At 41.2% G+C, this 21,559-nt stretch overlaps 1 protein-coding gene across 1 annotated transcript; it reads left to right on the top strand.

Moving 5' to 3' along the window:
- The first annotated feature begins 811 nt into the window (after positions 1-811).
- Positions 812-21,325, top strand: LOC125962664 (zinc finger protein 550-like). The gene is made up of 4 exons (XM_049703071.1): positions 812-2,559; positions 4,067-4,137; positions 18,939-19,065; positions 21,230-21,325. Exons 1-4 carry the CDS (start codon positions 2,526-2,528, stop codon positions 21,310-21,312), a joined length of 315 nt encoding a protein of 104 aa, XP_049559028.1. The 5' UTR covers positions 812-2,525; the 3' UTR covers positions 21,313-21,325.
- The last annotated feature ends 234 nt before the right edge of the window (positions 21,326-21,559 follow it).

Raw genomic sequence — 21,559 nt, 5'->3', positions numbered from 1 at the left:
AGATGAGTATTGGTGGTGACTGGACAGTGTGGTGGCCATGGAAGTGGGAGAAGTGTTTGGATTCTGGATCTGTTTTTGTGTATGGCTGACTGGATTTTCTAATGTTGAGGGTGAAAGAGAAAAAGGTAGGAGTCAGGGATTACCCTGAGGTTTTGGAAGGAAAAAAGGAAGGCTGGCGATAATTTTTAATGGGACTATTTGGAGTTTGAGGTTTTATTAGCCATGTTAAGAATCTGAGATGTTTCAGAGAATACTGCTTGAAGGCATCAAGTTGGCAGCTGGACATAAATGTCTGAAACTCCAGGGAATGGTTCAGGGTGGAGACATCCAAATGGTGGTGGCTACTCTGTGTATCCAAGAGGAGGTGGAGGGAATTCCCTGGTGGCGCAGTGGTTAAGAATCCGCCTGCCAGACATGGAAGCAACCTAAGTGTCCATCAACAGATGAATGGATAAAGATGTGGCACATATATACAATTGGAATATTACTCAGCCATAAAAAGAAACGAAATTGAGTTATTTGTAGTGAGGTGGATCGACCTAGAGACTGTCATACAGAGTGAAGTAAGTCAGAAAGAGAAAAACAAAATACCGTATGCTGACACATATATATGGAATATTTTTTTAAAAATGGTTCTGAGGAACCTAGGGGCAGGACAGGAATAAAGACGCAGACGTAGAGAATGGACTTGAGAACATGGGGAGGGGGAAGGGTAAGCTGGGACAAAGTGAGAGAATGGCATGGACATATATACACTACCAAACGTAAAATAGACAGATAGCTAGTGGGAAGCAGCCGCATAGTGCAGGGAGATCAGCTCAGTACTTTGTGACCACCTAGAGGGGTGGGATAGGGAGGGTGGGAGGGAGATGCAAGAGGGAGGGGATATGGGGATATATGTATATGTATAGCTGATTCACGTGGTTATACAGCAGAAACTAACACACCATTTAAAGCAATTATACTCCAATAAAGATGTTAAAAAAAAAAAAAAAGAATCCGCCTGCCAATGCAGGGGACACGGGTTTGAGCCCTGTTCCGGGAAGATCCCACATGCTGCAGAGTACCTAAGCCCATGCACCACAACTACTGAGCCTGCGCTCTAGAGCTGTTGCTCTGCAACAAAGAGAAGCCACCGCAATGAGAGGCCTGCGCACTGCATTGGGGAGTAGCCCCAGCTCGCCGCAACTTGAAAAAGCCTGCACGCATCAACGAAGATCCAACACAGCCAAAAATTAATTAATTAATTAAAAAAAGAGGAGATGGAGCTGTGGATCACACTTGGGAGGAGGAATCTTCAGGTTATGGGGGTAATGCTATTAGCAGTCCAGGAAAGGGAAGGTGGCGCCCCAGGACTGGGTCTCTTGTTAGAGCACCTGGTTAGGGGTGGTATGCGTCACAAGCACAGTTGAGGGAGAGAACCGGCCATGAAAGGGGATTTGAGAAGAGGATGGTCTGACAGGGGGTCAAGACTTCCAAGGGTAGGGTAGACACTGAGACGGATGAAGAGGCCTAGGTATAATTGAGGAAACATGAGGCTGAGGCTGATTCCTATTCACATATCTATGGACTTACCAGGATTTTTGGTGACACTGGAGTGTTTCAGTCAGGCTGGTGGATTAGCTCAGGGGAAAATGTGGTTGTCTGATAGAGTCACTAAGCTGGGGGAGGGGAGCCCTGAGGTTGGTCTCTGAATGAGGGTTAGGTTGAGAAAGGAGTGTTGTGACTAATAAAGGGACAGCAAGTGCAACACAGAAGTGGAAGAGGACCAGTGGGATCTGAAGTCTGCATATGGTTCTGAATGGCCGGGGGGTGACACAAGCAATAAACCAGAAATTGAGGCTTTCATAGCAGGATTCAAGGCTGCCCTGGCAGCAGGAGCCATTGAGGGTCTGGAGTAGTACTGAATCCTGTTTGCATTTGCATAATCTTGATGCCATGAGGGAAGTAACACGTGGGGAAGCCAGGGAGAGATTTATCGTCTCCCCACGTGCATGGGGCAGGGAGGTGGTGGTAGTGGCTGTGGGGTCTGGAGATACGGGAGAGGCACAGTTTAAAGAACGATGTGCATGTGGAGAAGAAGTATGAATTGATGTCGCCAGGGTCCTGGTATTGGGGACTGAAGGATGAAGGTGGACCCAAGTTTGGGCCCAGGTGGTGCTTGGGAAGCACCATCTGGGAGACTTCCTGCATGGCAGGTCCAGATATTAATGGCATCCATGTGCCCACCTGCCTAATGTTGCCAAGGGCTAGACACAGTAATTAACGGGGCCATGAGGAGAGAGTAGGCACAAATGGCACCAGGGTCCGATACCTCATCTGAGTTGTGGAGCTGGGGAGAAGTGTGAGTGTGGGCTGGATATGTGGGGGTATGGATTGGAGGTCCTTGAGATAGAGGCTGTTCATGGTTTCCTCTCTCCTCATCATGGCAGGGCAGTATAACCTTTGAGGACGTGGCAGTTTACTTCTCCTGGGAGGAATGGGCTCTCCTTAATGAGGCTCAGAAACTCCTATACTGCGATGTGATGCTGGAGAACTTTGCACTTATGGCCTCTGTAGGTAAGGCCCTCATACCTGCCCCAATACCTTTTCCCCAGGAACAGATTAGTCTGTCTCACATCAGGACCATGGGCACTGCTTTCTTCCCCAGTTCCCCGGGTAGGTGCTCTGGTTGCTAGGGCTGAGCTGTTTGTACTGTCCTTTTCCCACTTAGCCCCAATACCTGCTGCCCCAAAGCCTTGCAGGGAAGGAGTCAGGAGTCTTGAAGTTAGCCTTTGGGACCTCACCTTGCTTTCCCTTTCTCTGGCCAGGTGACGCCTCTGCCCTAGGGTCTACTCCCTTCCCCGAGCTGATGTATCCTTATATCTGCCTATGCTAGTAATCGCAGTCACTGACATGGTCGCTACTTTTGTGGCCCATGGGCTATTCTTTTTTTTAAATATTTATTTTATTTATTTATTTGGTTGCACTGGGTCTTAGTTGCAGTAGGTGAGCTCCTTAGTTGCGGTTCGCTGGCTCCTTAGTTGTGGCATGTGAACTCATAGTTGCAGCATGCATGTGGGATCTACTTCCCTGACCAGGGATCGAACCCGGGCCCGCTGCACTGGGAGTGCAGAGTCTTAACCACTGCGCCACAAGGGAAGTCCCCCACGGGCTATTCTTGCAAGATCCTCCTCTGAGGGTTTTTTGGTAATGTTGAGTTTTCTTTCCTATGAGTTGCTCTGGCCAGTGCTGACCACTCACCTGTCCAGTCTTCTCCTTAGAACTTGCATCATCCAGGTACTATGTTCCCCTGGGGATAGGGGAAGAGCTATGGGTGCTTCTTAGGGTGGGCATGATTCCAGCTCCACAAAATGGGCTCAGAGGGTCCCTGGCCCTATTGAGTAGCAGGTAAGAGGATGTGACATCAGGGCTGTGTTCACTTCATACCATAACTCCGTTCTGTTTCCATTACTATTTTGGTGCCAGTGGCCACACCTCATTTCTACCTTTCCTTCTTCATTCTTGACACTTTGCCAACTTGTCATTTCTACACTGACTCTCAGCCCAGGGTGAATCCTCAGTTCTCACAGTGGATTCCACCTCTCACCCATTCTTCTCCACTGCTCCATCTCACAGTGTTCTCCACCATTGCACCACACGTATTATGTTGTGAGATGTGCACATATCTTTAAGTAGTCTTTGAACAAGAGCTACTCGGATGCAATTGTGTTTTCTTGGGCCCATATACATCCTTCTGCACAGCACTCCTGTGTCATCAGCAGGCAAGTGCTGAAAACGATTCAGAGTGAGTTGTAGACCTGGCTCTTCTCTTCGTGCTGCACCCCATCCTTTCTCCTTCACTTGGTCCTTCACTGTATCCTTCATTTCCCCCATGCTGTGACCTTTAGAGGACCATTACTGCACAGCAGCTACTTCTCAACCTGACTCTAATTCCCTCCTCCTGACAATAATCCTATGGACTCACATACAGTCGTTCATTAGTGTATCAGATGCACATTTGTGATTGGGGTTGCCCCTTCCCACCAGAGCCAACTGCACTTCACCTGTATTTCTTTGATTTCAGGTTATTGGCATGGAGTGGAAGATGAGGAGGCACCTTCTGAGCAGAGTGTTTCTGTAGAAAAAATATCACAGGTCAGGACTCCCGAAGCAGGTCCCTTTCCCCAGAAAGCCCACCCCTGTGAGACATGTGTCTCTGTCTTGAAAGACATTTTGCACTTGGCTGAGGAAAGAGGCACACATCCCAGACAAAAACCATACACTTATGGAGCATGTGGGACACAATTCTTTTAGTGTAAACCTTCACCAGAAGCAGCACTGTAGAGAAAAACTTTCAGAAGTGATGTGGCAGGGCCTCATTTGTGAAGAGCTACACATTCCATGTGCCAAGGAATTCCTTCACCTGTAACAAAGTTGGGAAGTGCTTCCTGGTCAGTTTGGGCCTCTTGTAGCACACAGCCCACTTAAAACAGAAGAAGCCACACAGCAGCACTGAGTGTGAGGTGGCTGTTCACAGTAGGAAAAATGATTAGAAGTGTGACAACTTCAGGAAAGCCTTCAACCACAAACACACGCTTGTTTAGCACCAGAGAGTCCACAATGGAAAAAGGACTTAGGCTTTCCACAAATGTGGGGAAGTCTTCAGCTTGCAAATACAGACCTGTTCTCACCAGTGAATTCACTGGAGAAAGGCCTTATTAATGAAATGAATATGGGAAATCCTTTAGCCAAAGCTCCAGCCTTATTGAACACCAGAGATTTCACACTGGAGAAAGACCTTCTGAATGCAATGAGTATGGGAGAGTCTCTAGGAAAGCTTCAGCCTCATTAAATATTGGATAGTTCACGTTAGAGGAAGGCCTTATGAATGTAAAGAATGTGGGGAATTCTTTAGCCAAAGCACCCACCTTATTCAGCACTGGAGATTGCACCCTAGAAAAAGGCCTCATGAAATAGAGCAAATGTGGAGAAGCTTTCAGTTCAAGATCTGCTCTGATTTATCACTGAAAGCTTGTCTGAAGAGAAAACTTTAGGCCAAAGGTCTGTCCTTGTTCAGCATGAGAAAATCCACAGTGGAGAAAGGTTTTACAAGTGCCGTGAATGTGGGAAAGCCTTCAGTCAAAGGTCTTCTCTGATTCAGCACCAAGTATTCAATCAGATAGGCTTTATGAGTACAGTGAATTAAGAAAATCTTCATCTAAAGGTCTAACCTCGTTCAGCACCAGAAAAGTCCACACTACAGAAAGACCTTGTGAGTATAGTGAATGTAGGAAAACCTTCAGATGATAGTTTGACCTCATTAGGCAGCAGGAAATTCACAGAGAGGAGTCACTATACACATACAGGGAATATGCAATCTCTTTGTTCAATATAGTGACACTGGAGGAGAGCCTTTGTGAGGAAGACATCTGCCTGATGTTGAACCTTTTATAAATGAACATCCACAGTGAGGAGATTCTCCATAAGTTCCAAGTTTGTGGCAAGCTTTCAGGAGCTGTCTTGCACTTGCTAGCCTGTCCAGGTCCCTTGCCAGATATGTCACTGCAAGTTTCTGTTGTAGAAGCCATCTCACCTTTACACCTGGCAGGTCCCCACAGTGGCCAATTTCAAGATTCCAACATGATGTCACTGAACATGGAATGAGAAGAGAGGCACAGTAGCTCATCATTATATTTTTTTCCACCATACTGATAGAGTTGCGATAAATAAACCCAAGAACACAGATAACAGTAAAATGACTAGGAAGGACAAGTTTTGAGTATTTAGTACCTTTGGTTTTTTAACAGCTTTATTGGGTATGATTCAGTTAAACTGCACATAGAGTGTACAGTTTGATGTTTTTGATATATGCTTACACTCCTGAAACCAAAATATTTCCTTCTGCTCTTTTTAACCTATTCTTATTAACATAAAATTATTACTACAAAGATATAATCTCCCTTTTGCAATAGGTATTTTATATATATATATACATATATATATATAAAACTGGACAGGACTGTTATGAAGCCTCATGAACTATTCCCCAGTCTTCCATTATTTATCATTGCATGGCCATTCTTGATTCATCTATCCCCATGCTTATTACTGAGTTATTTATAATCATACACATCATGTCATTTAATTCATAACCTCTTCATGATGTGTTTCCAAAATGTAAGGGCTTTATCACACAAAATAAAAATACTTTAAAATCTTATAAGATATGTTTTCAGTACTCAGTTTTCTCAATTGTTTCCAAAATATGTTTGTTTTTTAAGGTAATTCATTGTGATTAGCATCCAAAATGTATCCATATGACTTTTAATAGGTATGTTTCATAAGTCTGCTAACCAATAGCTGCTATTTACCTCCTTTTATTCTTATTTATTTGTTGAAGTTGCTGGGTCACTTGTCCATTAGAATAGATCTCATTCTAGATTTGGTTTCTTGCACCTTTCTGATTTAGTGTACTTACCCTTCTCCCATCTTTCCTGTAAACTAAATATTGAAGAGATGGATAATTGGGGTCTGCTCCTGGCAGACAGGCATGTAATGGTAACACTTGGAGATACACAAATATGACAGATGTGTGAGGGTGACACACCTGGAAATGTGGTGTGACAGTGTGTTTTGCTAGCACACTGAAGCACAGTCTAGAAACACACAAATATGTCAGGTACTAAATGTACCAGGTGTGTAGTGATACTGCAGCACAATCTAGAGTCATACACATATATTTGGGGATTGTGTGTGATGGGTTTGTGAATACCTAAATACAACCTTGGAATCTTCCCACATACCCTTGGGACACTGTGTGACATGTTGGGATGTTAACACTCTTCAACACAGCCAGGACCCAGACACATATACCACATCCATAAAGAAAAGATGTGTGACAGACATGAGACACATTCAACTGACAGGCAAAACACACCAGTGATCTGTGAGACAGGATGGAGGTACTGACACACCACAGCAAGTATGGTGACACAAATACTCTATGGAGACTTGTGAGACAGCCATGTGATAGGGGTGCCCCAATGCCTGGTGTATAGGCCACATGCTGCCATCACACAGTTTTCATGGATTGAGTGTGATAAGACAGGAACCCCCTGGCTTGGAGAGAACAAATCTCCCTCCATCATGATGCACTGATGGGGGTCAGAACAGGGAGCCAGAGTGCACATCTCGGCACAACCTAGAGACTTGCCCATATTTGATGATTGGATGTGAGCACAATGGGACACATGGTGGGAAGAGAATAGCTTGAACCAAGTAGCAGAAGCCTTTGCTTTGAAATGCCTGCTGGGAAGGCCTGGAAGTAGCAATCTGACCAGGGCAGTAGGGCAAGGACTTTACAGGTCTTACAGGAAGAGTCAGCCTGCATTCAGCCAGTTTGGGAATCATTGGTCAAAGGTGGTTCTAGGAGAGGTAGGGAATGTTCTTGTGGATTAGCAGTCATTGTTGGGCATTTTGCATTTTACCCAGAGGGGTAGGTATTAGCAATCAGGGCTAAGGTCACATGCAAGAAGGTACATGGAGGTACCCACACATATGAGGGCCACATTGAAAATTCTCAATCCTTCAGGGCCTCTCCCAACATGCACAATATTAACAGTGATAATGAAGTGACAGCTGAATATTGAGACATGGCGGGGGGTACCCTGAACTGGCATTTGAGGGATGACCAACAGGACCTTGGAGATGAATCATTGCATGTGGCAATGAGAGCAAGGGGTGCATCTGGGTGACACCATTGGCCCTGTTAGGGATGCCCTGGAGGTGGTGACCCCATCCATGGAAACAGCTTTCAAGTGAGGGTAGAAAGTTTTCAGAAAGGGCCCCTCATAGAAGAGGGGCTAGGGAGTCCAAGGTAGAGATGTTACAATGTGGTTAATTAATGGTCTGAGGCGCAGCAGATAATCTGCGCAGGAGAGGAATCTGGGAGTCCCAGCCTAAATGGGGGCATGAACAGGTCTTGGGAAGAGAGGTAAAGGTATTTACAGCTCAGGAGCTGTAATAATGATATAAAATGTTCAATTAAAAGCAGAGAAGGCAGGAAAAAGAGGGAAATATTAAGAAAAGAACAAGTAGAAAACAGTTATAAATACGTTATTAATCCAACTATATCAATAATTACTTTAAATGTGAATGACCTAAATATACTAACTGTAGAGATGGAAACTTCAGAGTGGATTTAAAAAAAAAAGACCCAACTGTATATTATCTACAAGAAACCCACTTTAAATATAAAGACATTGACAGGTTAAAAGTTAAGGGATAGAGAAAGCTACACCATATTATCACTAATCAAAAGAAAGTAGGAGTAGCTATATTAATATCAGTCTTCAAAGCAAGGGAATTTTTCAGGGAGGTATTACATAATGATAAAGAAGTCAATTCTCTAAGAAGATATAACAACCCTTAACGTGGATGTTCCTAACAACAGAGCTTCAAAATATGTGAGGTAAAGAACACTTAAACTCAACAGTAAGAAAACAAACAACCCAGTTGAAAAATGGGCAAAAGATCTGAACAAATACCTTACCAAAGAAGATATAGATAGGGCAAACAAGCATATAAAAAGATGTACATCAGATGTCATTAGGGAATTGTAAATTAAGAAATTAATGAGATACCCACACACGTCTATTAGACTGAATAAATTTTTAAAAACCTGATAATACCTAATTCTGGCAAGTATGTAGTGCAACAGGAACTCTCATTCATTGCTACTGGGAATGCAAAATGGTATAGCTATTGTTATGGGTCCCCTCCCCCCGCAAATCATGTATTAAAGCCCTAACCCCCAGTGTGACTGTATTGGGAGACAGGGTCTTTAAGGAGCTAATTAAAGTTAAATGAGGGCAGAAGGGTAGGGCACTAATCCAATAGGACTGGTGTCTATATTAAAAGAGGAAGAGATACCAGATCTGTCTCTCTCCCTCTCTATGTGTGCACACAGAGGAAGGCCATGTGAGCACAGAACAAGAAGGCAGCCATCTGCAAGCCAGGGAGAGAGCTCTTATAGAAACTGAATTTTCTGATGTCTTGATCTTGGAATTCCAGCCCCCAGGGGTGTGAGGAAATAAATTTTTGTTGTTTAAGCCACCCAGTCTGTGGTATTTTGTTATGGTAGCCCGAGCCGACTAATGCAGCCACTTTGCAAGACAGTTTGGCAATTTCTTAAAAAGTTAAACTTGTCTTGCCATATGATCCAGCAGTCATGCTGCTATGTATTTACTCTATTGAGTTGAAAACTTATGTCCACACAAAAACTTGCACATGAATCCAGCCTTATTCATAATTTCCCAAAACCAAAAGCAAGATGTCATTCTATATGTGACTGGACTAAAACAACAACAGCGATAACACACACACACAAAACAAAACGAACAAAACAAAATTGTGGTATATACATACAATGGAATTCAGTGATTTTTTTTTTTTTGCAGTACACAGGCCTCTCACTGTTGTGGCCTCTCCCGTTGCGGAGCACAGGCTCCGGACGCGCAGGCTCAGCGGCCATGGCTCACGGGCCCAGCTGCTCCGCGGCATGTGGGATCCTCCCGGACTGGGGCACGAACCCATGTCCCCTGCATCGGCAGGTGGACTCTCAACCACTGCGCCACCAGGGAAGCCCCTCAGTGATTTTTTAAAATGAGCTGTCAATTCACAAAAGACATGGAAATATTTGTCTTTCTCCATCTGCTTTTTTCACTTAGCATAATAATACCATTCATGTTGCAAATGACAGGATTCTATTCTTTTTTATGTCTGAGTAGTATTCCATTGTGTATATATACATATTCTTTATCCATTCATCCATTGATGGAATTTAGGTTGTTTCTGTATCTTGGCTGTTGTACATAGTGCTGCAATGAACATATAGGTGCATATATCTTTTCAAATTAGTATTTTTGTGTTTTTTGGATAAGTACCCAGGAATGGAATAGCTGGGTCATATGGTAGCTCTATTTTTAAGAGGAATCTCCATACTGTTTTCCATGGTGGCTGCACCAATTTACAGTCCCAACAGTGTACTAGGGTTCCCTTTTCTCCACACCCTCTCCAACATTTGTTATTTCCTATCTTTTCAATGATAACCATTTTAACAGTGTGAGGTGATGTCTCATTGTGGGGGTTTTTTTTTCATTTTGTTTGCCCTACATATACCTTTTTCTTTGTGGTTTTGATTTGCATTTTCCATAATTAGTGACGTTGAACATCTTTTCATGTGCCTGAATTGGCCATCTGTATGTCTTTTTAAGAAAAATATTCAGATCCTCTCCCCATTTTTTACATTGGATTGTTTGTTTTTTTGTTGTTGACTTGTATGAGTTCTTTACATATATTGGAATGTATCACTTATCACTCATATCGCTCATATGTGGACTCTAAAAGCAAACAAACAAGTGAAATAAAACTCATAGATGCAGAGATCAGATTAGTCATTAGCAGAGGGGAATGGGGATGAGGAATGGGCAAAAACAAAGGGGGTCAACTGTATGGTAATGGATGGTAGACTTGTGGTGGTGATCACTTTGCAGTTTGTACAGATACTGAATTATAATGCTATACACCAGAAACTTATTTTTTAAGCAAAGAATCACCTGGAGGGCTTGTTAACACAGAGATTGCTGGGCTCCATTGCCAGAGTCTCTGCTTCAGTAGTCTCTGCTTCACACTTTGAGCATGACTTCTGTAGACCAACTATTTGCATAGATTATTTTCTGCACAGGTGGAAGTGCTAAGTGGATATTGTCTTCTTTGTTTCTATTTCATTTATTTCTGCTCTGATCTTTATGATTTCTTTCCGTCTACTAACTCTGGGTTTTGTTTGTTCTTCTTTCTCCAGTTCCTTTAGGTGTAAGGTTAGGTTGTTTATTTGAGATGTTTGTTGTTTCTTGAGGTAGGATTGTATTGCTATAAACTTCCCTCTTAGAACTGCTTTTGCTGCATCCCATAGGTTTTGGATCATTGTGTTTTCATTGTCATTTGTCTCTAGGTATTTTTTGATTTCCTCTTTGATTTCTTCAGTGATCTCTTGGTTATTTAGTAACATATTGTTTAGCCTCCATGTGTTTGTGTTTTTTTACGTTTTTCTCCCTGTAATTGATTTCTAATCTCATAGCGTTGTGGTCAGAAAAGATACTTGATATGATTTCAATTTTCTTAAATTTACTGAGGCTTGATTTGTGACCCAAGATGTGATCTATCCTGGAGAATGTTCTGTGTGTACTTGAGAAGAAAGTGTAATCTGCTGTTTTTGGATGGAATGTCCTATAAATACCAACTAAATCTGTCCGGTGTATTGTGTCATTTAAAACTTGTGTTTCCTTATTAATTTTCTGTTTAGATGATCTGTCCATTGGTGTAAGTGAGGTGTTAAAGTCTCCCACTATTATTGTGTTACTGTTGATTTCCTCTTTTATAGCTGTTAGCAGTTGCCTTATGTATTGAGGTGCTCCTATGTTGGGTGCATATATATTTATAATTGTTATATCTTCTTCTTGGATTGATCCCTTGATCATTATGTAGTGTCCTTCCTTGTCTCTTGTAACATTCTTTATTTTAAAGTCTATTTTATCTGTTATGAGTATTGCTACTCCAGCTGTCTTTTGATGTCCATTTGCATGGAATATCTTTTTCCATCCCTTCACTTTCAGTCTGTATGTGTCCCTAGGTCTGAAGGGGGTCTCTTGTAGACAGCATATATATGGGTCTTGTTTTTGTATCCATTCAGCGATCCTGTGTCTTTTGGTTGGAGCATTTAATCCATTCACGTTTAAGGTAATTATCGATATGTATGTTCCTATTACCATTTTCTTAATTGTTTTGGGTTTGTTTTTGTAGGTCCTTTTCTTCTCTTGTGTTTCCCAGTTAGAAAAGTTCCTTTAGCATTTGTTGTAGAGCTGGTTTGGTGATGCTGAATTCTCTTAGCTTTTGCTTGTCTGTAAAGCTTTTGATTTCTCCATTGAATCTGAATGAGATCCTTGCCGGGTAGAGTAATCTTGGTTGTAGGTTCTTCCCTTTCATCACTTTAAATATGTCTTGCCACTCCCTTCTGGCTTGTAGAGTTTCTGCGGAGAAATCAGCTGTTAACCTTATGGGAGTTCCCTTGTATGTTATTTGTCGTTTTTCCCTTGCTGCTTTCAATAATTTTTCTTTGTCTTTAATTTTTGCCAATTTGATTACTATGTGTCTTGGCGTGTTTCTCCTTGGGTTTATCCTGTATGGGACTCTCTGCACTTTCTGGACTTGGGTGGCTATTTCCTTTCCCATGTTAGGGAAGGTTTTGACTATAATCTCTTCAAATATTTTCTCGGGTCCTTTCTCTCTCTCTTCTCCTTCTGGGACCCCTATAATGCAAATGTTGTTGCATTTAATGTTGTCCCAGAGGTCTCTTAGGCTGTCTTCATTTCTTTTCATTCTTTTTTCTTTACTCTGTCCCACAGCAGTGAATTCCACCATTCTGTCTTCCAGGTCATTTATCCATTCTTCTGCCTCAGTTATTCTGTTGATTCCTTCTAGTGTATTTTTCATTTCAGTTATTGTACTGTTCATCTCTGTTTGTTTGTTCTTTAATTCTTCTAGGTCTTTGTTAAATATTTCTTGCATCTTCTCGACCTTTGCCTCCATTCTTTTTCCGAGGTCCTGGATCATCTTCACCATCATTATTCTGAATTCTTTTTCTGGAAGGTTGCCTATCTCCACTTCATTTAGTTGTTTTTCTGGGGTTTTATCTTGTTCTTTCATCTGGTACATAGCCCTCTGCCTTTTCATCTTGTCTGTCTTTCTGTGAATGTGGTTTTTGTTCCACAGGTTGCAGGATTGTAGTTCTTCTTACTTCTGTTCATGTTAAGTGGATATGGTGCAGAAATAATGCAACACCAGGACAAAATAAAACAAAATTCAGCTTGCTTTGCTGAAATTTCATTCTAATTAATATCTACTCTCTCTTGGGCTCTCTGAAAAAAAATCTCTTGATGTTTATATTTGTAAACAACACCAAAATTAGCTTGATGTAAGAGTTTATTCTATTGCCCAACATCTCATTTGTGATGACAAAAGATTTTTCTTCTTTATGAGATTGAAAGAGAGAGGGAGAGAGAGAGAGAGGGAGAGAGAGAGAGACTGGTCTTGTTTGGATGATGAACTGAACAAACCAACAATAAAATGCCATCTTTGATATAATCAGGAAATTTTAAGTACAAACTGAGTATTAAGGAATCTTTTTACATTTTTTAGGTATGATATTGGCATGGTTATATTTTTTAAATGTTCTTATCTGTGGGAGATGCATACTGAAGTAATTATAGGATTTTCCTTAAACTGCTCCAACCAGGAAAAAAAAGAGGGGACAGATGAAACAAGAGTAGCAAAAATTAGGATAAATGTCGAAACTGAGTGATCTGTATGTGGGGACTCATTAAATTCTTCTTTTTAATGTGTATTCTTATATGCAATTGCTAAGTGAAAGAAGCTAGTCTGGAAAGGCAACTGTATGATTCTAATTATATGACATTCGGTAAAAGGCAAAACTATAGATACAGTAAGATCAGTGGTTGCTAGGGGTTAGAGGGAAGGTTGGAGGGATGAATATATAAAGCACAGGGGATTTTTATGGCTGTGAAATTATTCTCTGATACTGTTATATATTTGTCAAAACCTATAGAACTGTACAATACAAAAAGTGAACCTAATGTGTGCAAATTAAAATAACAATTTAGGAGATTGAGAGATCCCAGAAAATAAAGCATACTGCAACTGGAGAATCTAACTGTATTATGAATGTATGAAAGAGCCTCACAGAGGGAATGGGGAAAAGGTGCTGATCTAAGTAACTTTGGAAATGAATGGGATCTATAAGACTAAAGGCAAATTGAACTGCAAATATGCACTTTAATTGATAAAGTTGTCCCCGCAGGAGTACAGGTTAACAATTCTGATAGTGCTATATATGTACCCTGGAAATGAACTATTAAGTAAATGGATGGTGGGTGGTAGGAGCCAGGTGTCTCACTGTTGGAGCAGGAATTTACAGATAAGTAAAGAAAGGAGACTAGAATGATCCATGTGGTAGTGGATTAGAGTGGAGGCATCAGTAAGAACTCATGTTTAATTTTATATAGATACAGATGGTCTATACAGATACAGATTAGTGTATACACATATTTCTTTGTTTTATAGCTGAGAGGGCCTGAAAGCAATGACATCCCAAGTAACAGTGAGCACACCTAGTGCTCAGATCTTAATTCTAATACAATTCTCTAATAAAATGAATCAAGGCTCCTTGGAGAAGTGGCTGAGTCTAGGACTGGGTCAATCTAGTAATGCCAGAAAGTAAGGAAGTTCTCTAAAAAAACACACAATTATGGAAGTATGTCAAAGAGACACAGGGAACCAACTGAAAGAGCTCCCATTAGCCAAAGATGGAAAAATTTGAGTAACTATATATATATATATATATATATATAATCTGTGTGTGTGTGTGTGTATATATATATATATATATATATATAATTAGACCTCAAAGTACAACAGTATATGAATACATATTGATACAAATAGATTATTGAGTAAGTTAATAAATGGGGAATAAAAGACAAATCACCTGTGCTGAAGAATTCTAAAAAACTTAGTAGATACTCCACACTAAGGGAGAGGGAGTATAACTCCCCACTCCTCAAGTATGGGCAGTGCATAGTGACTTACTTTCTAAGAGTACAGTATGGACAGTGGGGAACCCTGATGAACACTACTTCAGCCAAGTAATCAAAGTGAACATCAATAGGCAGCCATAAATCATGTTGATAGTATGTACCCTTCCTATGATGTGGTAAAAATGGCATTCTACATCTGTGATCTTCCTCCCCCACAACGATAGGCCCATTAGACAAGTCCCACAATCATGAAAAAAAAACAACAGTTAAGTTCCAATAGAGGGGCATCCTACAATATACCTGACCCAAACTGTCAAGATCATCAAAAACAAGCAAAGTCTGAGAAACTGTCACAGCCAAGAAGAGCCTAAGGAGGCATAACTAATGCAGTGTGGTATCTTGGATGGGGTTCTAGAATAGAAAAATGACATTAGATAAATACTGAGGTAGTCAGAATGAACTATGGACTTCAGTTAATAATAATTTATCAATACTGTTTCATTAATTGTAACAAATATACCATACTAATGTAAGATGTTAATAATAGGAGAAACTGGGGAGGGAAGTGGTAAATATGGGAATTCTCTATTATCTGCTGACTTTTTCTGTAAATCTGATATGGTTCTAAGAAATATAATTACTAGTAATTACAAAAAAAGAAGAAAGAAACTTCCAAACTCTTACACACACACACACACACACACACACACACACACACACACACACACTCTCAGTCCTTACATAAGCCGTTCACTCCAGTGTTTGCTTTTGCAACATTTTTTCTTTAATTCTCAGAACAACCTAGTGATGTGGTAACTATTACTATATCTATGGGGAAGTTGAGGCTCAAAGAAATGAAGTGCTTGAGGGTGGAATACTTCCAAACTCATTTTACGGGGCCATCATCACCCTGATACCAAAACCAGACAAAGATATCACAAAAAAAAGAAAATTACAAGCCAATATCACTGATGAACATAGACATAAAATACTAGCAAACCAAATCCAACAGCCCATTAAAAGGATCATACACCATGATCAAATGGGATTTATCCCAGGGATGTTAGGATTCTTCAGTACATGCAAATCAATCAATGTGACACACCATATTAACAAATTGAAGGAGAAAAACCATATGATCATCTCAATAGATGCAGAAAAAGCTTTCAACAAAATTCAATACCCATTTATGTTTTAAAAAAAAAACTCTCCAGAAAGTGGGCATAGAGGGAAACTACCTCAACATAATAAAGGCCACATATGACAAACCCACAGTAAACATTATTCTCAATGGTGAAAAACTGAAAGCATTTCCTCTAAGATCAGGAATAAGACAAGGGTGTCCACTCTCGCCACTATTATTCAACATAGTTTTGGAAGTCCTAGCCATGGCAATCAGAGAAGAAAAAGAAATAAAAGAGTCCAACTTGGAAAAGAAGAAGTAAAACTGTCACTGTTTGCAGATGACATGACATTATACATAGAAAATTATGACATTATACATAGAAAATTATAAAGATGCCCCCAGAAAACTACTAGAGCTAATCAATGAATTTAGTAGTCATAGGATACAAAATTAATACACAGAAATCTCTTGCATTCCTATACATTAACAGCGAGAGATCAGAAAGAGAATTTAAGGAAACAATCCTATTTACCACTGCAACAAAAAGAATAAAATACCTAGGAATAAACCTACCTAAGGAGGCAAAAGACGTGTACACAGAAAACTATAAGATACTGATGAAAGAAATCAAAGATGACACAAACAGATGGAGAGATATACCATGTCCCTGGATTGGAAGAATCAATATTGTGAAAATGACTATATTACCAAAGCAATCTACAGATTCAATGCAATCCCTATTAAATTACCAATGGCATTTTTCACAGAACTACAACAAAAATTTTTATAATTTGTATGGAAACACAAAAGACGCCGAATAGCCAAAGCAATCTTGAGAAAGGAAAACGGAGCTGGAGGAATCAGGCTCCCTGACTTCAGACTATACTACAAAGCTACAGTAATCAAGACACTATGATACTGGCACAAAAACAGAAATATAGATCAATGGAACAGGATAGAAAGCCCAGAGACAAACCCATGCACCTATGATCACCTAATCTATGACAAAGGAGGCAAAAATATACAATGGAGAAAAGACAGCCTCTTCAATAAATGGTGCTGGGAAAACTGGGCAGCTACACGTAAAAGAATGAAATTAGAACACTTCCTAACACCGTACACAAAAATAAACTCAAAATGGATTAAAGACCTAAATGTAAGGCCTAAATGTAAGGACACTATAAAACTCTTAGAGGAAAACATAGGCAGAACACTCTTTGACATAAATTGCAGCAAGATCTTTTTTGACCCACCTCCTAGAGTGATGAAAATAAAAACAAAAATAAACAATTGGGGCCTAATTAAACTTAAAACTTTTGCACAGCAAAGGAAACCATAAACAAGAGGAAAAGACAACCCTCAGAATGGGAGAAAATATTTGCAAACGAAGCAACTGACAAAGGATTAATCTCCAGAATATACAAGCAGCTCATGCAGCTCAGTATCAAAAAAACAAACAACCCAATCAAAACATGGGTGGAAGACCTAAATAGATATTTCTCCAAAGAAGACATACAGACAGCCAACAAACACATGAAAAGATGTTCAACATCACTAATTGTTAGAGAGACTCAAATCAAAACTTCCCTGAGGTATCACCTCATACCAATCAGAACGGCCATCATCCAAAAATCTACAAACAGGAAATGCTGGAGAGGGTGTGGAGAAAAGGGAACCCTCATGCACTGTTGGTGGGAATGTAAATTGATACAGCCACTATGAAAAACAGTTTGGAGGTTCCTTAAAAAACTAAAAATAGAACTACCATATGACCCAACAATACCACTGCTGGGCATATACCCAGAGAAAATCATAATTCAAAAAGACACTTGCATCCCAATGTTCATAGCAGCACTATTTACAATATCCAGGACATGAAAGCAACCTAAATGTCCATCAACAGAGGAATGGATAAAGAATATGTGGTACATATATACAATGGAATATTACTCAGCCATAAAAAGGAACAAAATTGGGTCATTTGTAGAGATGTGGATGGACCTAGAGAGTGTCATACAGAGTGAAGTAAGTCAGAGAAAAATAAATATCATATATTAATGCATATATGTGGAATTTAGAAAAATGGTATGGATGGGGGTTTCCCTGGTGGCGTAGTGGTTGAGAGTCCACCTGCCGATGCAGGGGACACGGGTTCGTGCCCTGGTCCAGGAAGATCCCACATGCCGCGGAGTGGCTGGGCTCGTGAGCCATGGCCGCTGAGCCTGCCTGTCCGGAGCCTGTGCTCCGCAACGGGAGAGGCCACAATAGTGAGAGGCCCGCGTACTGAAAAAAAAAAAAAAGAAAAATGGTATGGATGATCTTATTTGCAAGGCAGAAATAGAGACACAGACATAGAGAACAACTGTATGGATACCAAGGTGGGAGGGAGGGTGGGAGGAGTTGGGAAATTGGGATTGACACATATACACTATTGATACTATGTATAAAATAGATAACTAATAAGAACCTACTGTAGAGCACAGGCAACTCTACTTAATGCACTGTGGTGACCTAAATGGGAAGGAAATCAAAAAAGAAAGGGATATATGTATATGTATAGCTGATTCATTTTGCTGTACAGTAGAAACTAACACAACATTGTAAAGCAACTATACTCCAATAAAAATTAATTTAAAATAATTTTTGTTAAGAGGGTTAAAAAAAAAATGAAGTGCTTTCCCCAAGGTCATGTACCTGGCAAATTTTTGTTTCTAAAGAATGGACTGAAACCTAGGAATCTGGGTCCAGACCTGGGACTTTAGACACTTTAACAGACCATATGAAGCCCTTGGCATGGTGCTGATACACAGTGAGGCTCAGCTGCTGCTGCCATTATTATTGGAATTTTTATCTTATTTTCCCATTCTCTGACACACCAGAGCACTTACTGTCTGCACCTTATAGTCCTATGGACTTGTCCTAACCTTGTGTCATTCTCCAATGGCTTCCCCCATTGATGGCATTTCTCTCTGGCACAACTGCATTATGTCAAAGGCAGCATCAGCCTCCACACTGAACACATTAAAGAGCTTGGCTCACTAGATGTGCTTGGTGATTAAGGCCTTGAGTCTCTCTGTATCTTTAGCAGTGAGCAAGCAACAGACTCTAATCTCATCTAACAGTCCCAAAGTCAAGGTGGCTGTCTCCGTTTGACTTTCCAGGTATCGATGACCTTCAGGTACTTGGCCATGACCTTCACTTGGGAGGAGTGGGGGCAATTGGATCTGGCACAGAAGACCCTGTATCAGGAGGTAATGCTGGAGACCTTCAGTCTTCTGGTCTTACTGGGTAAGGATGACCTCCCTCCCGTGTGGGGAACCCGCAGCCTCTTTCTTCATTTTACCCTCTTACTCCAGGCCTGACTGGTAGACAAGGCCCCTGGAGTCCACCCTCCCTCCCACCCATAACTCCTGCTGTGTTCCTGTCCCACCTCCTCTTTCCTGGTCTCCCTGTGTCCAGCCAAGCACGATGAAGGGCCAAAAAACAGGAAGTAAAATCAAGAACTAAATGAAGCCCACCTTCACTCCAATACCTAGTACAGGCTGGCCTTAGTCTCAGGCCCTTATTCCAGATTCTCACTGGAGCGAAACTGAATGGTCAAGCTTTGTTGGATTAGGTGTCCCCATAACCCAGTGAGCAGGGGTTAGAGATGAAATACCATTTTCCAAAACGTCCATGGGTCAGGCAGGCCACCCAGCAACAGTGAAACTACACAATCTCGGTTTAAAGGCTATTTTCCCAGATGCCTGCATGATCGTCCCTTGCTTCCTAAGGCCTAGGCCACAATCCTCTGCTGGTACAGAAGATGATGTTCGAGGGTGTGCAGACAATATCAGCTGGCGTTGATGGATACCTGAGAAAGCCGTTCCTTTTCCCCTTCTCTTTCCTGCCTCTGATTCTTGTCAGGAGAGTCTTAGTTTAGTGAGAAATCATTGATGTCTCCCGTAACTTTGGCTAATTTTCCTTTTCAACACAAGGAGCAGCCCCTGACTCATACTGCAGGGAAGGCCACATAAGCTTGCTGGAACTTACAACATTATTCTGCTTTCATTGTTATATTTTGATGGTAACCTATTTGTGAAAAGGGAATCTATTTTTACCATTTACAAGTGATACAAGATTCCCCTTCTGAAGAAATCAATTTAAGTAAACAAAATATGGGTCAACTGTTTTTAAAAAATCAGTTTATAATAGTGGACACAGCTAATGCTCCCTGGTCACTCACACCCCATGGCAGGCCCTGCTCCTGACATGACTGTTGCTACTCCACTAATTCTCACAGTATCTTTTGCTCATTCTGAACCCAGTTCTCTCCCCTCCAGGAAGCTGCTGCCCAAAGACATCTATGACAGTTTTTAGCATGAGTTATTATTTGAATATGCTTATTTGAGGTATAACTTATATTCAATAAAATGTACAGTCTTCAGTGTCTAGCTCAACTGTACATATATCCGTGTACCCACTCATATGACTTCCACCTGGATCAAGTTGTGGAGCATTTTTTGCCCCAAAGCAGGTTTTCCCCAGTCTCTCAGTCAGTTCCCCACCAAAGACACCACTCTGCTGACCTCCACACCCAGAGATTGGATTGGCCCGTTCCTGAACATTATATGAATGGAATCACACAGTGTACACTGCTTTATGTTCGGAGTCTTTCACTCAACATCCTTTTTTGTGAGATTCATAGTACAAGGATTAACTTCTGTCCTGAGACTGTTGATGCAGATGTCTTCTGGTTTATACAGATTCCCTTTGCTTCACTTTGCACCATCACAAATCATAGCTCCAGAATAGCAGAACACTCAACATTTCCCAAATGAAACAGAAAGAGGTCAGACAGTCAGGCATCAGTTGACTTATACTTTTCAGTCCTCCCTGGGTACCTGGATCACTTGTTTTAACAGCTTTATTCATTTTTTATTTTTTATTTTTTTAAACATTTTTATTGGAGTATGATTGCTTCATAATGGTATGTTAGTTTCTGCTTTATAACGGAGTGAATCAGAGTGACTTGGAGAGCTTTTAAGGCATTCTTGTCCAGGCTTCTTCCCCAGAAATTTCGTTCCATTTGGCTCATGGTCAAAACCTGGCATTCCCAAGTGCTTCTGATGCCCAGGGAGGTTGGAACACTGAAAATAGCTTCCAAGATGAGGGTGTCACCTTCCTGGGGTCCCATGGCTGTGTATAAAGGAAAGGGTACCCTTGAATTTGACTCTGTGGGATGGAGATCGGGGGGAATGGGTGTTAGGTAGACAGCCATCACTACCCTCTATAGACCTTTGGTCCAAGGATGTTTGTGCTCTTGGTTTCCAGGTCACTCACAGGTCAGCACTTCCTTTGCAGGTGTGGGAGCAGCCTCATTCCAAGATCCCATCTTTGAATATCATACTGAATAAGAGAGGTTCATTTGTGCCTTTACTCAAACACTGCTGTCCTGTTTTTCCATGATCAGAGTATCCTATTCCAAAACCAGAACTGATCCACCTGCTGAAGAATGAGCAAAATCTATGCATGCTGAAGAGAGACCTCGCCTAAAGTTCCTGTCCAGGTGGGTGACCAATAGCCAGCAGGTGGTGGGTCAGTGCACCCTGCAGACCAGTAGGGGACCACTGGGAAGCCTCTTGTTGTGACCTCCCTGGGGGCCCAGCGGCCATGGAGCCCTTTGGCCTGTCCTCTCACCCAGTTACACTCTTCCCCATTACTTGGGGAGGAGTAGGTTGTCTCAGGTAAATGTCAGACTGTAGGCTTCATATCTTTGAGATTAACACCTGGCTTTGTCTCT

Source organism: Orcinus orca, chromosome 20, assembly GCF_937001465.1.
Source record: "Orcinus orca chromosome 20, mOrcOrc1.1, whole genome shotgun sequence".
NCBI classification, from domain to species: domain Eukaryota; kingdom Metazoa; phylum Chordata; class Mammalia; order Artiodactyla; family Delphinidae; genus Orcinus; species Orcinus orca.
Note: the sequence above shows the minus strand (reverse complement) of the source record. Positions and strands in the feature narration are given on the sequence as shown.

Excerpts from the sequence above, each read along its gene's own strand:
- LOC125962664 (XM_049703071.1), top strand. The coding sequence starts at position 2,526 with ATGCTGGAGAACTTTGCACTTATGGCCTCTGTAG. Across the intron at positions 2,560-4,066 it reads TGCACTTATGGCCTCTGTAG|GTTATTGGCATGGAGTGGAA; the intron begins GTAAGGCCCTCA and ends CTTTGATTTCAG. Across the intron at positions 19,066-21,229 it reads CAGTCTTCTGGTCTTACTGG|AGTATCCTATTCCAAAACCA; the intron begins GTAAGGATGACC and ends TTCCATGATCAG.